Source organism: Cottoperca gobio, chromosome 9, assembly GCF_900634415.1.
Source record: "Cottoperca gobio chromosome 9, fCotGob3.1, whole genome shotgun sequence".
NCBI lineage: Eukaryota > Metazoa > Chordata > Actinopteri > Perciformes > Bovichtidae > Cottoperca > Cottoperca gobio.
The window spans coordinates 1,201,507-1,220,286 of record NC_041363.1 but is presented as its reverse complement, the minus strand read 5'-3'; the positions used below and the strand labels follow the sequence as shown (position 1 = coordinate 1,220,286).

General features: G+C 56.8%; 1 protein-coding gene across 1 annotated transcript in view; it reads right to left on the bottom strand.

The window, feature by feature from the left end:
* Positions 1-16,171, bottom strand: part of tacr1a (tachykinin receptor 1a) — a 45,970-nt gene extending 29,799 nt beyond the window's left edge. Inside the window, exon 1 of the mRNA XM_029440643.1 lies at positions 15,765-16,171. Coding sequence (XP_029296503.1) covers positions 15,765-16,171 — 407 coding nt within the window. The remainder of the gene's footprint in view (positions 1-15,764) is intronic.
* Positions 16,172-18,780: the final 2,609 nt, after the last annotated feature.

Below are 18,780 nucleotides of genomic sequence, written 5' to 3'. Positions count from 1 at the left end.
GGAGGCGCGGCGGAAGGGGAGCCGCCGCCGACCTCCCCAGGCGCCGCCGCCTTCCGCTTCTCCTCCTCCGTCATCCGCCGCCTCCGCCGCCGGCTCCGCCTGGCTCCCGGCGCCGGCGCCGCAGCGGCGTGCGCCGACCGCTGCCAGTCTCCCCCTCCGTCTTAGCGCCGTCGGCGCGCGGCTTGCGGCGCTCCGCCGTCCGCCCCGCCTGCTTCCTCCGCCCGCCATCCTGCGCCGGGGTGCCGCGGCTTTCGTGCGCCGCCGCCGCCGCAGCCCTACTGCTGTCGCGCCCGGACCGTCGCCGACGGTCGGCGCCTCCGCCGTCTCCGCCGCCCCGCCCTCCGCGCCTGTCCTCCGGCGCCTGCTCCGCCGCCGCCTCGCGGCGGCCCCCGGAGGGCCGCGCCGCCCCGACGCTCCGGCGCCCCCCTTGCGGCGCCCCGGCCGCCGCCTCCGGCCGCCGCCGCCGGCGCCGCCGCGGCGCCGCCTCCTCCTGCGCCGCCTCCGCCGCCCGCCGCCTCCGCCGCCTCTTGCCTGCTCCTTCGCATCCGCCGTCGGCGCAGGGGGCGCCGGGCGGCGCCTGCGCCGTGCGTCGCGGACCCCTCGCCGCCGCCGGCGGCGCCGCGGCGCCTGCGCCGCCGGCGCCGTCGCCAGCCGCCCGCGCCGCGCCGCCTGCGTCGCCTGCGGCCGGCTCAGCCTCCTTGCTCCCGCCGCCGGAGGCGACGGGGGGCCGGCGCGCCGGCCCCCCGCCGGCGTTCGCCGGCGCCGCCCCGCGGCGCCGGCGCCGCGCCGCAGCCGGCGCCGCCGCCGCCGGCGCGCCGGCGCCGGCGCCGCCGCCGTCGGCTCCCCCGCGGCTCCGCCCCCGGCCGTCGCCGCCTTCGCGCTCCTCCGCCTGCGGCGCGCCGCACCGCCCCGCGGCCCGGGGCGCAGGCGGCCCACGCCGCCGCCGCCGCCGCCGGCCGGCGCCCCTGCCAGGCCGCCGCGGCGCCCCGCCCTTGTGCCGCCTGCGCGCCTCCTCCTCCTCGCCGCCGCCGCGGCGCCGGGGGCGCCGTCGCCCCCGTCCGGCGTCGCGCAGGCGCCTCCGCCGGCTGCTCCTTCGGCTGCGGCTCCGCCGCCGCCTATCTTCGGCTCGGCGCCCCGCCGCCGCGCCGCCGCCGGCGCCGTCCGCCGTCCCTTCTGCGGCGCGGCGCCGCATCCTCCCTGCCGCCGCCGCCTCCGCCATGCGCCGCCGCCGTCTCCCTCCTCTTCTCCTCCGCCCGTCCCCCTCCCCCGGCGCAGCGCGCTGCGGCCGCCGTCGCCGCCGGCCAGGCTGCGCGCAGCTGCCGGCTCCCCTCCGTCGCCTCCCGGCGTCCGCCGCACATCTTCTTCCTCCTGCTCCTGCTCCGCCGCGTCCCTCTGCGTCTTCTCCTGTCCCCTCTTCTGTCTCCGCCTCTGCCTTGCACCCCCGCCGTCCTCCTCCTCCGGCGGCTGCGCTGCGCCTCCGCCGCCTCCGCCGGCCGCCTCCGCCGCCGCCGGCGCCGGCCGCCGTCCCTCCGCCGCCGGCCCGCCGTCGCCGGCTACGATCGCCTGCCGTCGTCGTGCGCCGCCCCTTCCGTCGCCCCTCCTTCGCCTCCTTCGGCGCAGCGGCGCCGCCGGCTGCGCCGCCTGCGCCGCCGCCGTCGACAGGCGCCGCCGCCGCTCGCCTCCGGCCTCCGGGGGTTACTGCGTCTTCGCGCCCGCCGCCGCCTCCTCCGGGCTTCTGCCCCTTGCGCCGGTCGCCGCCTTCGTGCTCCCGCCGACGGCGCCTCCGGCTCCGCCTCCGCCGCCCGCCGCGCGCCCAGCCGCCGCCGCCGCCGCCCGCCGCCTCTGCACTCCGGCGCCCCGGCGCGCCTCCGGCTCCGCCGCCGCCTCCTCGTGCGTCCCCCTGCGTCCCGCAGTCGCCTCCTCCAGCGCCGCCGCCTCACTTCCCTCCGCCTCTCCGCACGGCGCCGCCCTCCGCCGCCGGCGCCAGGCCCGCCGGCGCGCCGCCAGCCTCCGCCTCCGCCCCGCCGCCGCCTTCTCCTGAGGGCTGCTTCCCGCCCGGCTCCGGCGTCCGCCGGAACATGAGCCGCCGCCGCGGCGCCGCGGCTAAGGCGGCCGACGGAAAGGCGAAGGGCGCTCCCGGCGGCGCCGGCGGCGCCGCTTCTCCTCCGCCCGGCGCCGGCTCCGCCGTGCGCCGCCCGCCGGTCCCTCCGCCGGTGCTGCGGCCGCCGGGGGCGCACGGCGGCCCGCGTGCCCCTGCCGGGTCCGCGACGCAGCCGGCGGCGCCGGCGCCCAGCCCTCGGCTCCGCATCCTACCGTCTGCGTCCGGCGTCCGTCCCGCCGCCGCGCCGGCGGCGCCTCCTTCCGCCGCCGCCGCCGCCTCGCCTCCTCCTCCGCCCTCCTGACCCGCCGCCGGCGCCGGCGCCGCCTGCGCCGGCGCCTCGGCCCCCGGCTGCTCCGCCTCTTCCTGCTCCCCCTCCGTGCTGCCTCCTGCGGCGCCGCCCCGGCGCTCCGCCTGCGCCGCCGCCTCCGGCTCCGCCGGCGCCTCCGACCTCCGGCGCCGGTGGTGCCGGCGGCTGCTGCGCCGCCGCCGCGCGCCGCGCCGGCGTCGGCCCCGTGCTCAGGCCAGCCGGCGGCTCCGCCGCAGGCACGCCGGCTCCGCCTCCGCCGCGACGGCGCCGACGGAGAGAGCCTCACAGACTCTGCGCACAAAGGCGGCCCTCCTGCGCCGCCGCCCACAGACCCGGCGCCCGCAGGCGCGACAGCCGGAGCCGCAGCCGTAGGACGCCGACGAACGGAGAAGACGACGGAGCCGCCGCGGCAGCCGCCGCCTCCGCCGCCATCCGCACCCTCCGGCGGTCGGCGCCGTTCTGCCTCCCTCCGGCTGCTCCGGGGCGACGGCGGCGCCGGCGCCGCTCCTCCTGCCGCGCCGCCGGTCGACCGGCGCCGCCGGAGCCGTATCCGCCTCCGGCGCCGCCGCCGGCCGGCGGCGCCGTGCGCCGGCGCCGCCGCCGGCTTCGCCGGGGGCGCCGTCGTCGCCCGTGCGCCCCCCGCCGGCGTCGCCGTCGCCTCCCCCGGCGGCGCCGGCGCCGGCTCCGCCCCGGCGCCGCCCCGCCGTCGGCGCCGGCGCCGCTCCACCCCGGCGCCCCGCGGCTGCGCCCCCGGCAGAAACCACCTGCGGCGCCTCGGCGCCGAAGCGCCGCCGGCGCGGCGGCCTCCGCAGGCGCCGGAAGCCGCCACACGGCGGCGCCGGGGCGTCCGGCTGCCGGCGCCGCCGCGCAGAAGCCGGCGGCGGAGAAGGGAAGGCGAGACAGGAGGAGCCGCCTGCGCCCGAGCGCCGCCGCGCCGCCGCCGTTCCGCCTCTCCGGACTCTGACGCCGCCGCTCCGGCGCCCCCGCCGTGCGTCCCCTGCGCCGCCGCCGGCGCGCCTGCGCGTGCGCCGAAGCTGCCGGCTCCCCCGCAGGCGCCCCTCGCCCCCGCTGCGGCGGGCCTCCGCCGCCTCCGGCGCCGCCCCTCTCCTCCGCCGGCGCCGCCGCCTTCTCCGCGAAGACGGAGCCGCGACTGCGCGCCGTCGCCGGCCCGCATGCGGCGCGCCGCGCTGCAGACCCCCGCCTGCGCCGCCGTGCGTCGCCGCCGCCTGCGTCTGCGCCGGCGCCGGCTCCTCCCCGCGCCGGGCTCCTGCGTGCGGGTGGCGACGGCGCCCGCCCCGCGCGGCGCGCCGCTGCCGGCGCCCCCGCCGGCTCCGCCGGCGCCGCCGCCGGCGCCCGCGCTTCGCGCCGCCGCCGCCGCCTCCTGCGCCGCCCGTCGCCGCCGCCGTCTCCTCCTCTTCGCCGCGCCGCCGGCGCCTGCCCGCCGGCGCCGGCGCCGGCGCCGCCGGCGGCGGCGCCGCCGCTGGCCGGCGCCCCCGCCTGCTCCGCCGTCGTCGCCGCCTGTCGGCGCCGCCTGCCCCCCTCTTCGCCGCCTGCTCGCCGCCCCGCCTCCGGCGCCCGGGGGGTTCCGGCGCATTCGGCCCGATCCGCCGACGCGAGCGCGGACCCGGCGCCGCGCCTCCGCCGCCGCCGCCGGCGCCGGCGCCGCCGCGCCGCCGGCGCTGCCGCCGCCGGCGCGCGCCCGCCGCCTCACGCGTCCCCCGGCGGCGCGCCGCGGCGACGCCGCCCGTCGCCCCGCCGACACGGCGCCGAGCCGGCGCCGACGCAGCCGGCGCCGGCGCGCCGGACGGCGCCGCCGACGCCGACAGCCCACACCCGCCCCCCTCTCCGGGCCTTCTCGGCGGCGCCTCTCCTGCTCCTGGCGCGCCGCGCATGCTCCGCCGGCGGCGCCTGGTGCGCCGGCGCGCCTGCGGCCCTCCACGCGCCGGCGCCGCCTGCGTCTCCGCCGGCGCCGCCTGCGCCTCCGCCGGCGCCGGCGCCGCCTGTCTCCGTCTCCTCGCCTCCGCCGCGTCCTCCTGCGCCGCCCGCCGCGCCGCCGCCGGCGGCTCCGTGGGCGCCGTCGCGCCTGCGGCGCCGCCGGGTCGCCGCGCCGCCGCCTAGGCGCCGGCGGCGGCGCCGGCGCCGGTCTCCGCCGTCAACGTCGTCCGTACGCAGCTAGCCGCGCCACCGCCGTCGCCGCCTCCGCCGCCGGTCTATCTTCGCCTCCCCTCCGCCTCCGTCCCGCCTCCTTTCGCCTCCGCAGGCGCCGCCTCGCCGCCGCCGCCGGCTCCGGCGCAGCCGCTCCGGGCCCCGACGGCGGCGCCGCCTCTTCCGGCGCCCCCGCCGGCTCCTCCTTCGGCGCCTGCGCGGCGCCGGCGGCGCCGGCGCCGGAGCAGCCGCCTGCCCGCCGGAGCCTCTTCCTCCGGCGCCTGGGGTGCCGGCGGCTGCTGCTCCTCCGCCTCCGCCTCCGCCCGCCTCCGGTCTGCGGCCCCGGCCTGCTCCTCCCGGCTGCGCCGCCGCCCGCCGCCGCCGCCGCCGCCGGCGCCGCCGGCGCCGGCGCCGCCCCTCGCGACCGGCGCCTGCCGGCCGCCGCCGGCCTCCGCCGCGGCTCGCTCCGGCGCCGCGCTCCGCCGCCGTCGCCGCCGCCGCCTGTCGCCTCCTCCGGCAGGCTGCCGCGTCGCCGGCGCCTCCGCGCCGCCGGCTGCCGGCCCGCGTCGGGGCGCCGCCGCCGCCGCCCGACGCCGCCGCCGCCGCCGCCGGCGCGGCGGGCCGCCGCCGGCGACGCGGCGCCGGCACGCTCCGCCCCGGCGGCGCCGTCGGCGCCGGCTTCGCCGGCCCCGGCTCCGGTCTCGCCGGCGCACGCAGAAGGCGCCGCCGGCGCCGTACCTGCGGCGCCGGAGACGCACGCGCGTCGCATCCAGCAAGCCGCACACGTAGCCGCCGCCGCCGCCTCCCCCTTCGTGCTCCGTGTCGCCGGCGTTCGCCGGCTCCCCCCCGGCTTCGCCGGAGCCGCAGCCGTTCTCGCCGTCTCCGCCGCCGCCGGCGCCGCCGCATCCGGCGGCCCGCGCCGGCGCCGCCGCCGTCCCGCGGCTCCGTCTGCGCCGCTCCGTCTCGCCTTCGGCCCGCCTGCGGCGTCCTCCGCCAGGCGCGCTCAGGCTCCCGCCGACGCCGCCGCCCGCCGCCGGCTGCGCCGCCGCTCCCCTCCGGTCGTCCCCCGGCGGCGACGCCGGCGCAGCCGGCGCCGCAGCAGTAGCCGCCCGAGCATAGCGCCGGAGACGCCGCGCGACGGAGCCGCCCGGCGCGCCGTTTGCGCACCTTCCTTCTGCCTTCCTCCGCAGCCTCCTCCCTCCGCTGCGGCCCCGTCGCCTCCTCCGCCCGCCGGGGCGCCGGCGCCGGCGCCCCGCCGGCGCCCCCGGCCGGCGCCGCCGTCTCCGCCGCCTCCTCCTAGTCGCCCCCTTCTGCGCCGCCCGTCTCCGCCTCCGTCTTCGCGCGCCGCCGGCGCCTCATCCTCTCCCCCCGCCGGGCCGGCTCCGGCGCCTCCGCCTCCGGCGCCCGCCGGCGCTCGGCTCCTCCGCCTCCTCCGCCTCCGCCTCCGCCTTCCTTCGTCTTTCTTCTCCTCCGCCTCCTCTTCCTCCTCCTCCTCCTCCTCCTCTCTCCTCCCCTCCTCCTCCTCTTCCCTCCTCCTCCTCCTCCTCCTCCTTCTCCTCAGAAGAAGAAGAAGAAGAAGAAGAAGAAGAAAACAAAGATCCTGGAAATCAATCTGTAGGCTTTGAGTGTGGAGAAGAGGATCAGGATGAATCCATGCTGGATGTTTTCCAGAGATCCTGGCTTCATATCAAACCCAGCAGGAGGTTAAGGAAGATCACACACATAGAAATGTTCTCCTGTAACACTTCTGATTCACTCTTATTCCTGTTCCTATCACGTCACGTCAGTCTTTTTGTGGAGCACAGACAACAGAAGGAGAAATGTGGGCAGAATAACTTCCTGTGCTGATCCCTCTGGGGACACAAGATGGAGGAGGTAGTGGAGGAAGTGGAAATTGGAGGAGGGAGGTGAGAGGTGAGAGCTGGAGACGAGGCCACCGTAATCTGTCGTTGATACGCTGCGCAGGAAGTCATCTGCAGACGCACTCTCTCATGATACTGTGTTGGCTCCTGTGAGGGGCAGCATGTGTCTCAGCAGTCTGAACCCTGAAGACCTCCCACTAAAGTGCCCTGAGAGGAACAATCAACGAGCCCTGTTGCTCTTCTACTGTATATATATATATATATATATATATATATACATGATATATATATACATGATATATATATCATGTATATATATCATGTATATATATCATGTATATCTATAAATATATACATATATATATATATATATATATATATACATGATATATATATACATGATATATATATACATGATATATATATATATATATATAAATATATACATATATATATATATATATATATATATATATATATATATATATATGTATATATTTATAGATATACATGATATATATATATCATGTATATATATATATCATGTATATATATATATATATATATATATATATATATATAAATATATACATATATATAAATATATACATATATATATATATATGTATATATTTATATATACATAAATACAGACACGTACGTTACCCTCTCAAATCCCTTTTCTAGGATGTCTAGATCTATGTTTACTCTCTGACTCCCCCCTCCCAAATGCACAAACTTGATTGGATGTTAATAAGCCAATGGGACTGCAGTAAAGCCACACCCCCTTTCTCAGCCAGTGTAGGTACATTTATAATAATCACGTTGTAAATCATTTGTGTTTGAAGTAAACATTAGATGTTGTTTTACTTATATATGTCAGAAATGTACAGATTTCTTCTATTTACAAAGGAATTAGCAAAATGTGACGTCACGGAGGGAAACACTGGATTTATTCAGAATGTATTATTTTATTATTTAATGTTCAAATCATTCAGATTATAATGCATCCTGTAGATTATGTCAACAGAACATACATTTTGTTTTAATAATAATTTATTGATAATTTAATAAAAAATTATGAATAATTTTATAATAATTAATTCAATGTTATTAAAATAATACAGCATATATATGCAATTTGATTCAAAGCAACACTTTCTTCATTGATATGAGTTAAACATTCATAAAACATTTATAAACTCATATAGAAGTTCTCTTAAGACTATTTATTTTTTACTTTAGGTGGTTCTTGCGTCAATTAAGTTTAATTTTTTTTATTGAATGGCGGACTCCACCACTACTAATAACAATGACTCAATAGAGTATATATAATATATATATAATATAATTACTGATTGTAAATAAATAATAAATAATTGAACCCCTTGGAATCATTAAAAGTTCACGGTCATGTTGTCTCCAGACCTCGTGAGCTCTCTGTAGCTGTGATTCTGTCAGAAGCCATTTTATTCTCTGAAGCCTTTCACAGTTTGGCTCCATCAACGCTCCTTTAAAATCTTTACCTTCCAAGAGTTTATGTTTCAACGTTGATGTTCGCAGGATAACTGACAACCTTCTGGCCCCATCTTCATGATTCTTGGCCAAAGGTTGTAGAAAGAGCCGATAAAGAAAGCGTTACTTTGTGGAGCAGAAGAGGAGGAGGTCTTCCCATTCTCCTTTGTGTTATGCTGGACTTTCATTTAGGGGTCACTCTGCAGTGCACTTGAGAGTCTGGGTCTCCATGATGGCCACCAACACCACAGTCTTATAAAGGAGTGTTGCTGTCTTCTTAAACTTCAAACTATTAAAGTTTACAAGCGTCTCCAGAGCATTTATAGCAAACACATTCCCTCTTTCTTGTCCCAACGTTGCTGTTAGATTACATAATGCTAAATATTCTGTGCTGCAGATACACAACATTTGCACATTTGCATAACGTCTCAATCATCCTGTGTAATAAAGAGCGGCTTCACTGACGGACACCTGAAGATGCACGCTGCCTCCCTGTCAGCTCACAATTAACGTACATTTCCCCGTCGTGGGACTAATAAAGGATTTCAGATTCTGAATGATCCGTCCGTTGACATCGTCTTCTCAGAGTGAAGCAGGAATCCATCAGTTCAAGCGTAAAGTCTCAACGTGAGGGGAAGAGTATCAGAGTGTCAACGGCAGCCACACAGAACTGGGTGCAGGAGACATGATCCTCGCTAAATGAGACAATAATGAATCCTGTCACGACCCTCCGCACCTCACTGAGCACATTGAGACATTCTCCATACCGTCTCCCATCGCTGCACCGCACAGCAGCTCAACATACTCTTCATCCCAGACGATTACGTTCACAAACACTGTGTGAGCAGTTCAGAGCTGTGGTTCCACGTGGGTCACTGGAGAGTTCTTCACCCTCAGAAACAATGTGAAGCTCTCGGACTGTGTTGCACCAGATATTCAGGAACGATCTCCCGTGAAACATCTCAACACCTAGAGGATGGATCGTTATGGATCTAAACGTTCATGTTCTCCAGAGGATGGTGACTTTAACTCTCCAGCCACCAGCAGTTTAGCGATATATTTGAAGAACTATGGTGCGGATGAAGTGTGGTAACGCTCCTCAAGGTGCCCAACGGATGAATCATGAAGACGTTTGTGATCCTCGAGCTAACAGCTGTTGTGTTCCTGCGGTGCAGCTACAGGACAGATTGGCACAATGATGCATCTTCAGAGATCTCCTCAGTGTTTCTCACATACAGGTTTATGGTTTGGAGTGATAGGACACTTTCCATTCATGGAGGATATCATCGTGTTGATTAATGAAGCCATGAAGCAGCTTCTTGCTTTTGTTGTTCCTTCCCTTTGAGTCTCTTCTCCTGTGCTCCTCTACATGTATCAGTACTGCCACTTCTAGAAAACACAGATGTCATCAGCAGTAAAGGGAACCGCACATTTCAAAGGGCTGCACGAGCCTGGATGCAGCCCAGGTACATGTTTACGGTGCTTTAATACAGTCGACACAGGAGCCAGAACTCGCCCGTGCTGGAGATCTATGGGTGGTGTGCAAGAACACCACAGAAATTAAATATGATCAGCTGCAGCACAGTGCTACTTCCCCCCCGATGAGATCCTGCACATTTGCCAGAAACAAATTCATGTGTAGCAACTAATAGGAGCTCCGCAGCGCGCACAGGAAGTGGTGAGTAACAACTAAGGAGAGAAATATTAACTGGAGCATTCAGAGATGACGGGCCACAGTGAAGATCATCTTTACTGCACGTCTGCGGCTGTCAGGGTGAATATAACGCTGCTCCGTCAGCTTTTAATAACTTCTTTGTGTTGAATAAACACAGTTCAGGGTGAAGCAACCACATTTCTACATCTCCGAATGACAAATGTGCCTGAATGTGTGTCGTCATCTTTATGTGCCTTTCTCACGTACTCTCAGCTCTAAAGGTTCAAGTTCATTTAGAAAAAGGTCAAGTTCATTCCTGCTGAGAGGGAGACGCAGAGGAATCACAGGACGCCATCAGCTGAGAGGGAGACGCAGAGGAATCACAGGACGCCATCAGCTGAGAGGTGGAGGAGTTAAAGACACGCAGCCTTGAGAAGCTTCAGGGAGGATATAGTCTCAGGATGTGTCACATGAATGTACATTTACACACACACACACACACACACACACACACACACACACACACACACACACACACACACAAGATACAGTATGGACACACACACAACCATACTGACATAAATGCACACGCTGACACACATGGACGGATAATGAGACGAGGGGACAGACATGCAAGAGGCCCCCCCCCCCATCTATATAGGACAAGACACCCAAAGAGTCTACTTTTATTCATTTTGGGTACTTTTGCATCTAATTTTAGCAATTATGCATGTTTTTGCATCTATTTGTAGTAACGTTGGGTTTCTTTGTAGTCATTTTGCGTCTTTGTGGTGGTTTCACATGTTTTTGTGGTGCATCTATGTGTTCTTTGTGGTCGTTGACTGTTTTTTGGGTCGTTTGTATACATTATGTGTGTTTTTGGACATTTTGTGTTTCTTTGTGGTCGTATTGAATCGTTTGTAGTCGATATGTCTATGTTTTTGGTCGTTAATTATCTATTTTCAGTTTTTCAGCGCCTCTTTGTTGTCGTTTTGCTTCTCCACCGTCATTTTGACTCATTTCTTTGTCCTTTTGTGAATGTTTGTGGTCACTTATCGTCTCTTTGTGATCATTTGTGGTTTAAGAAAAAAACGAAACATCCTTTTTATGCGTCTAATTTCCAATGTCTCATTGTACTAAGAAGACGTCCCCCTTGATGAATAGGGTTCCTTCACACATGAATGTGAATTGAGAGGAAGAGAAGCCTTATATAGATATGAAGATGAAATCTTCCAAACCTCATGTTTTGTCAGCAGAGACACGACATGAGCAGATAAAACCAAGCCTTTGTTTTTAACAAAGACTTTAGTTTACTCAGACTTGAAGAGCAATGAAGCATTAACCACGGAGCTTCTCTAAACATATGACAAGAAGAAGAGTTCCTCCGATGGAGAGAAGAAAGCCTCACGTTACATCTTTCAAAATCCAGGAACTATTTCTCACTCAAACTCAACCACCATCAAAACCTGATGCACTCGTGAAGCAGTGCATCCACATAGGATAAAGGGAAGCAAATGTGGAAAAGCCATCCAGTCTCTGTAACATCCAGCAGGAGGAGACTCCTCTGTAACATCCAGCAGGAGGAGACTCCTCTGTAACATCCAGCAGGAGGAGACTCCTCTGTAACATCCAGCAGGAGGAGACTCCTCTGTAACATCCAGCAGGAGGAGACTCCTCTGTAACATCCAGCAGCAGGAGACTCCTCTGTAACATCCAGCAGGAGGAGACTCCTCTGTAACATCCAGCAGGAGACTCCTCTGTAACATCCAACAGGAGACTCCTCTGTAACATCCAGCAGGAGACTCCTCTGTAACATCCAGCAGGAGACTCCTCTGTAACATCCAGCAGGAGGAGACTCCTCTGTAACATCCAACAGGAGACTCCTCTGTAACATCCAGCAGGAGACTCCTCTGTAACATCCAGTAGCAGGAGACTCCTCTGTAACATCCAGCAGGAGGAGACTCCTCTGTAACATCCAGCAGGAGACTCCTCTGTAACATCCAGCAGCAGGAGACTCCTCTGTAACATCCAGCAGGAGGAGACTCCTCTGTAACATCCAACAGGAGACTCCTCTGTAACATCCAGCAGGAGACTCCTCTGTAACATCCAGCAGCAGGAGACTCCTCTGTAACATCCAGCAGGAGGAGACTCCTCTGTAACATCCAGCAGGAGACTCCTCTGTAACATCCAGCAGGAGGAGACTCCTCTGTAACATCCAACAGGAGACTCCTCTGTAACATCCAGCAGGAGACTCCTCTGTAACATCCAGCAGGAGGAGACTCCTCTGTAACATACAGCAGGAGGAGACTCCTCTGTAACATCCAGCAGGAGACTCCTCTGTAACATCCAGCAGGAGGAGACTCCTCTGTAACATCCAGCAGGAGGAGACTCCTCTGTAACATCCAACAGGAGGAGACTCCTCTGTAACATCCAGCAGGAGGAGACTCCTCTGTAACATCCAGCAGGAGGAGACTCCTCTGTAACATACAGCAGGAGACTCCTCTGTAACATCCAGCAGGAGGAGACTCCTCTGTAACATCCAGCAGGAGGAGACTCCTCTGTATCATCCAGCAGGAGGAGACTCCTCTGTAACATACAGCAGGAGGAGACTCCTCTGTAACATACAGCAGGAGACTCCTCTGTAACATCCAGCAGGAGGAGACTCCTCTGTAACATCCAGCAGGAGGAGACTCCTCTGTAACATCCAGCAGGAGGAGACTCCTCTGTATCATCCAGCAGGAGGAGACTCCTCTGTAACATCCAGCAGGAGGAGACTCCTCTGTAACATCCAGCAGGAGAAGACTCCTGTGTAACATCCAGCAGGAGGAGACTCCTCTGTAACATCCAGCAGGAGACTCCTCTGTAACATCCAGCAGGAGGAGACTCCTCTGTATCATCCAACAGGAGACTCCTCTGTATCATCCAACAGGAGACTCCTCTGTATCATCCAACAGGACACTCCTCTGTAACATCCAGCAGGAGGAGACTCCTCTGTATCATCCAACAGGAGACTCCTCTGTATCATCCAACAGGAGACTCCTCTGTAACATCCAACAGGAGACTCCTCTGTAACATCCAGCAGGAGGAGACTCCTCTGTATCATCCAACAGGAGACTCCTCTGTAACATCCAGCAGGAGAAGACTCCTCTGTAACATCCAGCAGGAGGAGACTCCTCTATAACATCCAGCAGGAAAAGACTCCTCTGTATCATCCAACAGGAGACTCCTCTGTAACATCCAGCAGGAGACTCCTCTGTAACATCCAGCAGGAGGAGACTCCTCTATAACATCCAGCAGGAGGAGACTCCTCTGTAACATCCAGCAGGAGGAGACTCCTCTGTAACATACAGCAGGAGACTCCTCTGTAACATCCAGCAGGAGGAGACTCCTCTGTATCATCCAACAGGAGACTCCTCTGTAACATCCAGCAGGAGAAGACTCCTCTGTAACATCCAGCAGGAGGAGACTCCTCTATAACATCCAGCAGGAGAAGACTCCTCTGTATCATCCAACAGGAGACTCCTCTGTAACATCCAGCAGGAGAAGACTCCTCTGTAACATCCAGCAGGAGGAGACTCCTCTATAACATCCAGCAGGAGGAGACTCCTCTGTAACATCCAGCAGGAGGAGACTCCTCTGTAACATACAGCAGGAGACTCCTCTGTAACATCCAGCAGGAGGAGACTCCTCTGTATCATCCAGCAGGAGGAGACTCCTCTGTAACATCCAGCAGGAGGAGACTCCTCTGTAACATCCAGCAGGAGGAGACTCCTCTGTATCATCCAGCAGGAGGAGACTCCTCTGTAACATCCAGCAGGAGGAGACTCCTCTGTAACATCCAGCAGGAGAAGACTCCTGTGTAACATCCAGCAGGAGAAGACTCCTGTGTAACATCCAGCAGGAGGAGACTCCTCTGTAACATCCACCAGCAGGAGACTCCTCTGTAACACCCAGCAGGAGACTCCTCTGTAACATCCAGCAGGAGACTCCTCTGTAACATCCAGCAGGAGGAGACTCCTCTGTAACATCCAGCAGGAGACTCCTCTGTAACATCCAGCAGGAGGAGACTCCTCTGTAACATCCAGCAGGAGACTCCTCTGTAACATCCAGCAGGAGGAGACTCCTCTGTAACATCCAGCAGGAGACTCCTCTGTAACATCCAGCAGGAGGAGACTCCTCTGTAACATCCAGCAGGAGGAGACTCCTCTGTAACATCCAGCAGGAGACTCCTCTGTAACATCCAGCAGCAGGAGACTCCTCTGTAACATCCAGCAGGAGACTCCTCTGTAACATCCAGCAGGAGACTCCTCTGTAACATCCAGCAGGAGGAGACTCCTCTGTAACATCCAGCAGGAGACTCCTCTGTAACATCCAGCAGCAGGAGACTCCTCTGTAACATCCAGCAGGAGGAGACTCCTCTGTAACATCCAGCAGCAGGAGACTCCTCTGTAATATCCAGCAGGAGGAGACTCCTCTGTAACATCCAGCAGGAGACTCCTCTGTAACATCCAGCAGGAGGAGACTCCTCTGTAACATCCAGCAGGAGGAGACTCCTCTGTAACATCCAGCAGGAGGAGACTCCTCTGTGACATCCAGCAGGAGGAGACTCCTCTGTAACATCCAGCAGGAGGAGACTCCTCTGTAACATCCAGCAGGAGGAGACTCCTCTGTAACATCCAGCAGGAGGAGACTCCTCTGGTTGTATAGAAGTCTATGAGAAAATGTTCTTCTTCTTCTCTTGATTTATTTCCTCAGTAACATTTTCCTGATGAGTTTATGTCTCAGTCTGTAGTTTCAAGTCTTCTTCAACATGATGTTCATTTAGTAACTTATGGAAACATTTACAGTAAAATAGAGGATAAAGCAGCGTCTGCTTTAGGGCGGGGCTACCTCTGATTGACAGGTCGTTACCATGGTGTTGGCCAGTCTGGGTGTTTTTCTGTTTCCCTTTAGCTAATTGTAACATTTTGGTCGCCGATTATTGTCTAGTGTTCTGTTGTACTTATCTCCATCCTCTCGTCTCACTTCCAAAAAAACAACAAGCCGACGACCAAAAACAAAGATGGCGACGGCAAAAACCACCAAACTCAAGGCTATGATATTAGTATGTTAACATACTGTAGAACAAACACAAATTAACTGTACATTAAACTGCAGTTTGCTACATTCTGACGCATCGAAAAATACATTTGAAAAAAACCCAATGTATAAACTCCTCATTGGGACAAACGTCACTGAGCGCCTCTTTTCATTCCTTGATGACCTGAAAGACTTGTGCCAGGTGAGGAAAGTGAATGTGGGTATCACCGTCTCTGCTACTGTCACAGAAGGTCTCACGGCACATCGCAGGATGGCGTCACTTCCCTTCCACCTTACTCTCGTCCCTCAGCCCTTTCTATAGGAACTATTTCCCTCATGGAGGGGGAGAGTTAATAAACACGTGATCACACGTCCCTTAGATACAATGCATGCTGGGTATGACGGGCAGATCTGCAGAAGACTGCCGGGGATGGATCAGACCGAGATTATTTCCCAGGTGTGTCGCAAGAGAAGACGTACAGTGTGATATTGCAGCATTTCTGATTCATTTCTTTGACATTTAAGGTAGAAAGTGAAATAAAGAAGTGTTGTTCTTCTTGTGATAGAACAGAATCCACCTGGTTTATGCGATAAAAATATATCAAATATATCCCTACTCCAAACACACGGTGATATATGTTTATTATTCATATTAAATATTATTATTATGTTGTATATTGTGATGCTGCCGTGCTAGTGTTTCTCAAGTAATTGATGTCTGCTGGGAGACAGTCAGAGGATCCTGAGATGTGTATCACGTATTTTGGTTTCATTTTGACGTGAGATTAACTTTTGTGCTGAGCTGCACGTTGTTTAAAGAGTAAAGAACTGTAAAACACATATGGGTGCACTTTAAAATAAAAGCTTCCTGTTCTTTCTTTGTCCAAAGAGCACTCAACGCCAATCATTTTTAAACAAAGTCCCATCACGATGTGTCCTCCGCCACCTGCAGCGCATTAAGCATGGACCACAGTCACACAATCAATAGTTTATTTTATATATTTTATCTTTTATATACCTTTTATATCACTTTGGTTTTGAATCGCAACCACTGCGATTTATGTTGCTGTCATTGAAGAACACGAAGCATCTTAAACCTACCTGTCCACAGCGATGGCCGTCATGGAGTAGATGCTGGCGAACACAGCCGCGACGGGGAAGAAGTTGTGGAAGCGGCAGTAGACCAGTCCGAAGTACCACTCGTTGTGCACGGCGTAGGTGAAGTTGATGACCGTGTTGAAGGCAGACATGGAGGCTTCGGCGAACGCCAGGTTGAGCAGGAAATAATTGGTGACGGTCCTCATGCGTTTGTGCGCCATAATAATCCAGATGACTGTAACATTGCCAACCACGGACACGATTACTATACAGCTGTACGCAATGGCCCACAGCATAATTCTCCAGACGGGCTGCACGAACTGGTTCCAGTATATGGTCCCGTTAGTGGAGTCGTTGGAGCCGGTGCTGGTCAAATTTGGCGCATCGGTGATGTTGAATAAAGGATCCATTTCGCTGTTCGAAAGTCCCAGTGAACCCTCCGGATGGAAACCTAAATGAGTGAACAACACGGGGAAAGATCCCGGTGCCAAATGCAAAGTGAACTAATGAAAGTTTCAGAGAAGCGTGACCGCTGCACGCGCTGCTGTCTGCGGAAGGTTCCCTTCAGGACTCCGCTGTTTGGGAATAATAAATCCAGGAATTCAAGTAATTTACGTGGATTTTACGATAACGATCTATTGCTATCGCCGACTATGTAACACCTTTGGCTGTGCGTAAAAACGAAAACGCGACTTTTACGCGCATTGCAGCACGAGCCTGTGTTCCCCAACTGTCCCCACACACACCCTCTGTCTCCGAGCTCTCTCCTGCTCCTCTGCTCGCGCTGAGCGGCTGCACACGCGCTTATGTAGCGAGCCGCGGCGCACCCGTGCAATACGCAGTTTCTGTGATTATGATTATGAATGAGCCCAGGTAAATGATTCATTCCATCCGACACTGACCGCACAGAGAAGCCAAATGGATCATCATGCCTAAATACCTCTTATCTGATTAAATGTGCTAGGTAATAGGGCAAACAATTTAACTAATAGATATCACCATGTCACTTATAAATCACTAAATCCTGTCAACACACAGAACTCTGTGCATCTCCTGCATGTAGTTAGTGTAGCGTGTATAACATGAGCTGTGAGTGACATGTGAACAAAGCCCTCTGCACAAAGCTTCAGAATATAGAGAGGAATGAAAGTGGAAAGTTTGGTGTATGTAAGTGCTGCTGAAGTGGAGACTTCTGCTGAAGAGTGGGAGAAAAAGCTCCTTTAGAGAAAAGCTCCTTTAAAGATATGTATTGTAACATTCATACATGTTGTACACACTACAGGTGAACAGAGTCATACATGTTGTACACACTACAGGTGAACAGGGTCATACATGTTGTACACACTACAGGTGAACAGAGTCATACATGTTGTACACACTACAGGTGAACAGTCATACATGTTGTACACACTACAGGTGAACAGGGTCATACATGTTGTACACACTACAGGTGAACAGAGTCATACATGTTGTACACACTACAGGTGAACAGAGTCATACATGTTGTACACACTACAGGTGAACAGAGTCATACATGTTGTACACACTACAGGTGAACAGGGTCATACATGTTGTACACACTACAGGTGAACAGGGTCATACATGTTGTACACACTACAGGTGAACAGAGTCATACATGTTGTACACACTACAGGTGAACAGAGTCATACATGTTGTACACACTACAGGTGAACAGAGTCATACATGTTGTACACACTACAGGTGAACAGAGTCATACATGTTGTACACACTACAGGTGAACAGAGTCATACATGTTGTACACACTACAGGTGAACAGGGTCATACATGTTGTACACACTACAGGTGAACAGAGTCATACATGTTGTACACACTACAGGTGAACAGAGTCATACATGTTGTACACACTACAGGTGAACAGAGTCATACATGTTGTACACACTACAGGTGAACAGAGTCATACATGTTGTACACACTACAGGTGAACAGGGTCATACATGTTGTACACACTACAGGTGAACAGGGTCATACATGTTGTACACACTACAGGTGAACAGAGTCATACATGTTGTACACACTACAGGTGAACAGAGTCATACATGTTGTACACACTACAGGTGAACAGGGTCATACATGTTGTACACACTACAGGTGAACAGAGTCATACATGTTGTACACACTACAGGTGAACAGAGTCATACATGTTGTACACACTACAGGTGAACAGAGTCATACATGTTGTACACACTACAGGTGAACAGAGTCATACATGTTGTACACACTACAGGTGAACAGAGTCATACATGTTGTACACACTACAGGTGAACAGAGTCATACATGTTGTACACACTACAGGTGAACAGGGTCAAACATGTAACTAACAGATATCATGAAGCTTCCCCACTTCATGACTCACATCAACACAGTTTATATTACAAGTGTTTAATATGTACATGAGGCGTTATGTAATGTAGCTGTGGAGAGTTTAAATCTACACACACAGTTACACACACACTCTCATGTGATTCTGTTTTCTTTACACTCGTCTGACAGAAGACAAAATTGATCAGCACATAATAAAACGTGTACTGTCTCGTACTTGTTTATGTTGAGGTGTCACACTGATGAATGTCCCCGTCTTCCCGCTCACCCCTCTTGTGGATTCACTGTCAGCTGTTCTGGGTGTGAACATGGCGGGGACTCAATCGATCCCAGTAATGAAACATGTGTCAGAAGGCTTCTTTACACATTTCATAGTAAACGTCCTGTTGTTATAAAACTCTGATGCTGTGATGTAATAAGTCAATAATAACGACCAATGTGAAGAAAACATCAAGTAAAGACGCGTTTAATAATATAGATTTTTACTGATAATGTAATGTTCACCTAAAACAGCAAAGCTCTTTCATTTTAATTCAGATACATCGTTTTATAGTATCTTGTAATTCAGCTATATTGCACATATTTAGTATTTATTTCATATTTTTATTTTTATTTTATTCGATGCATTCTTTATTTTAATTTTGATATATCTTAGATA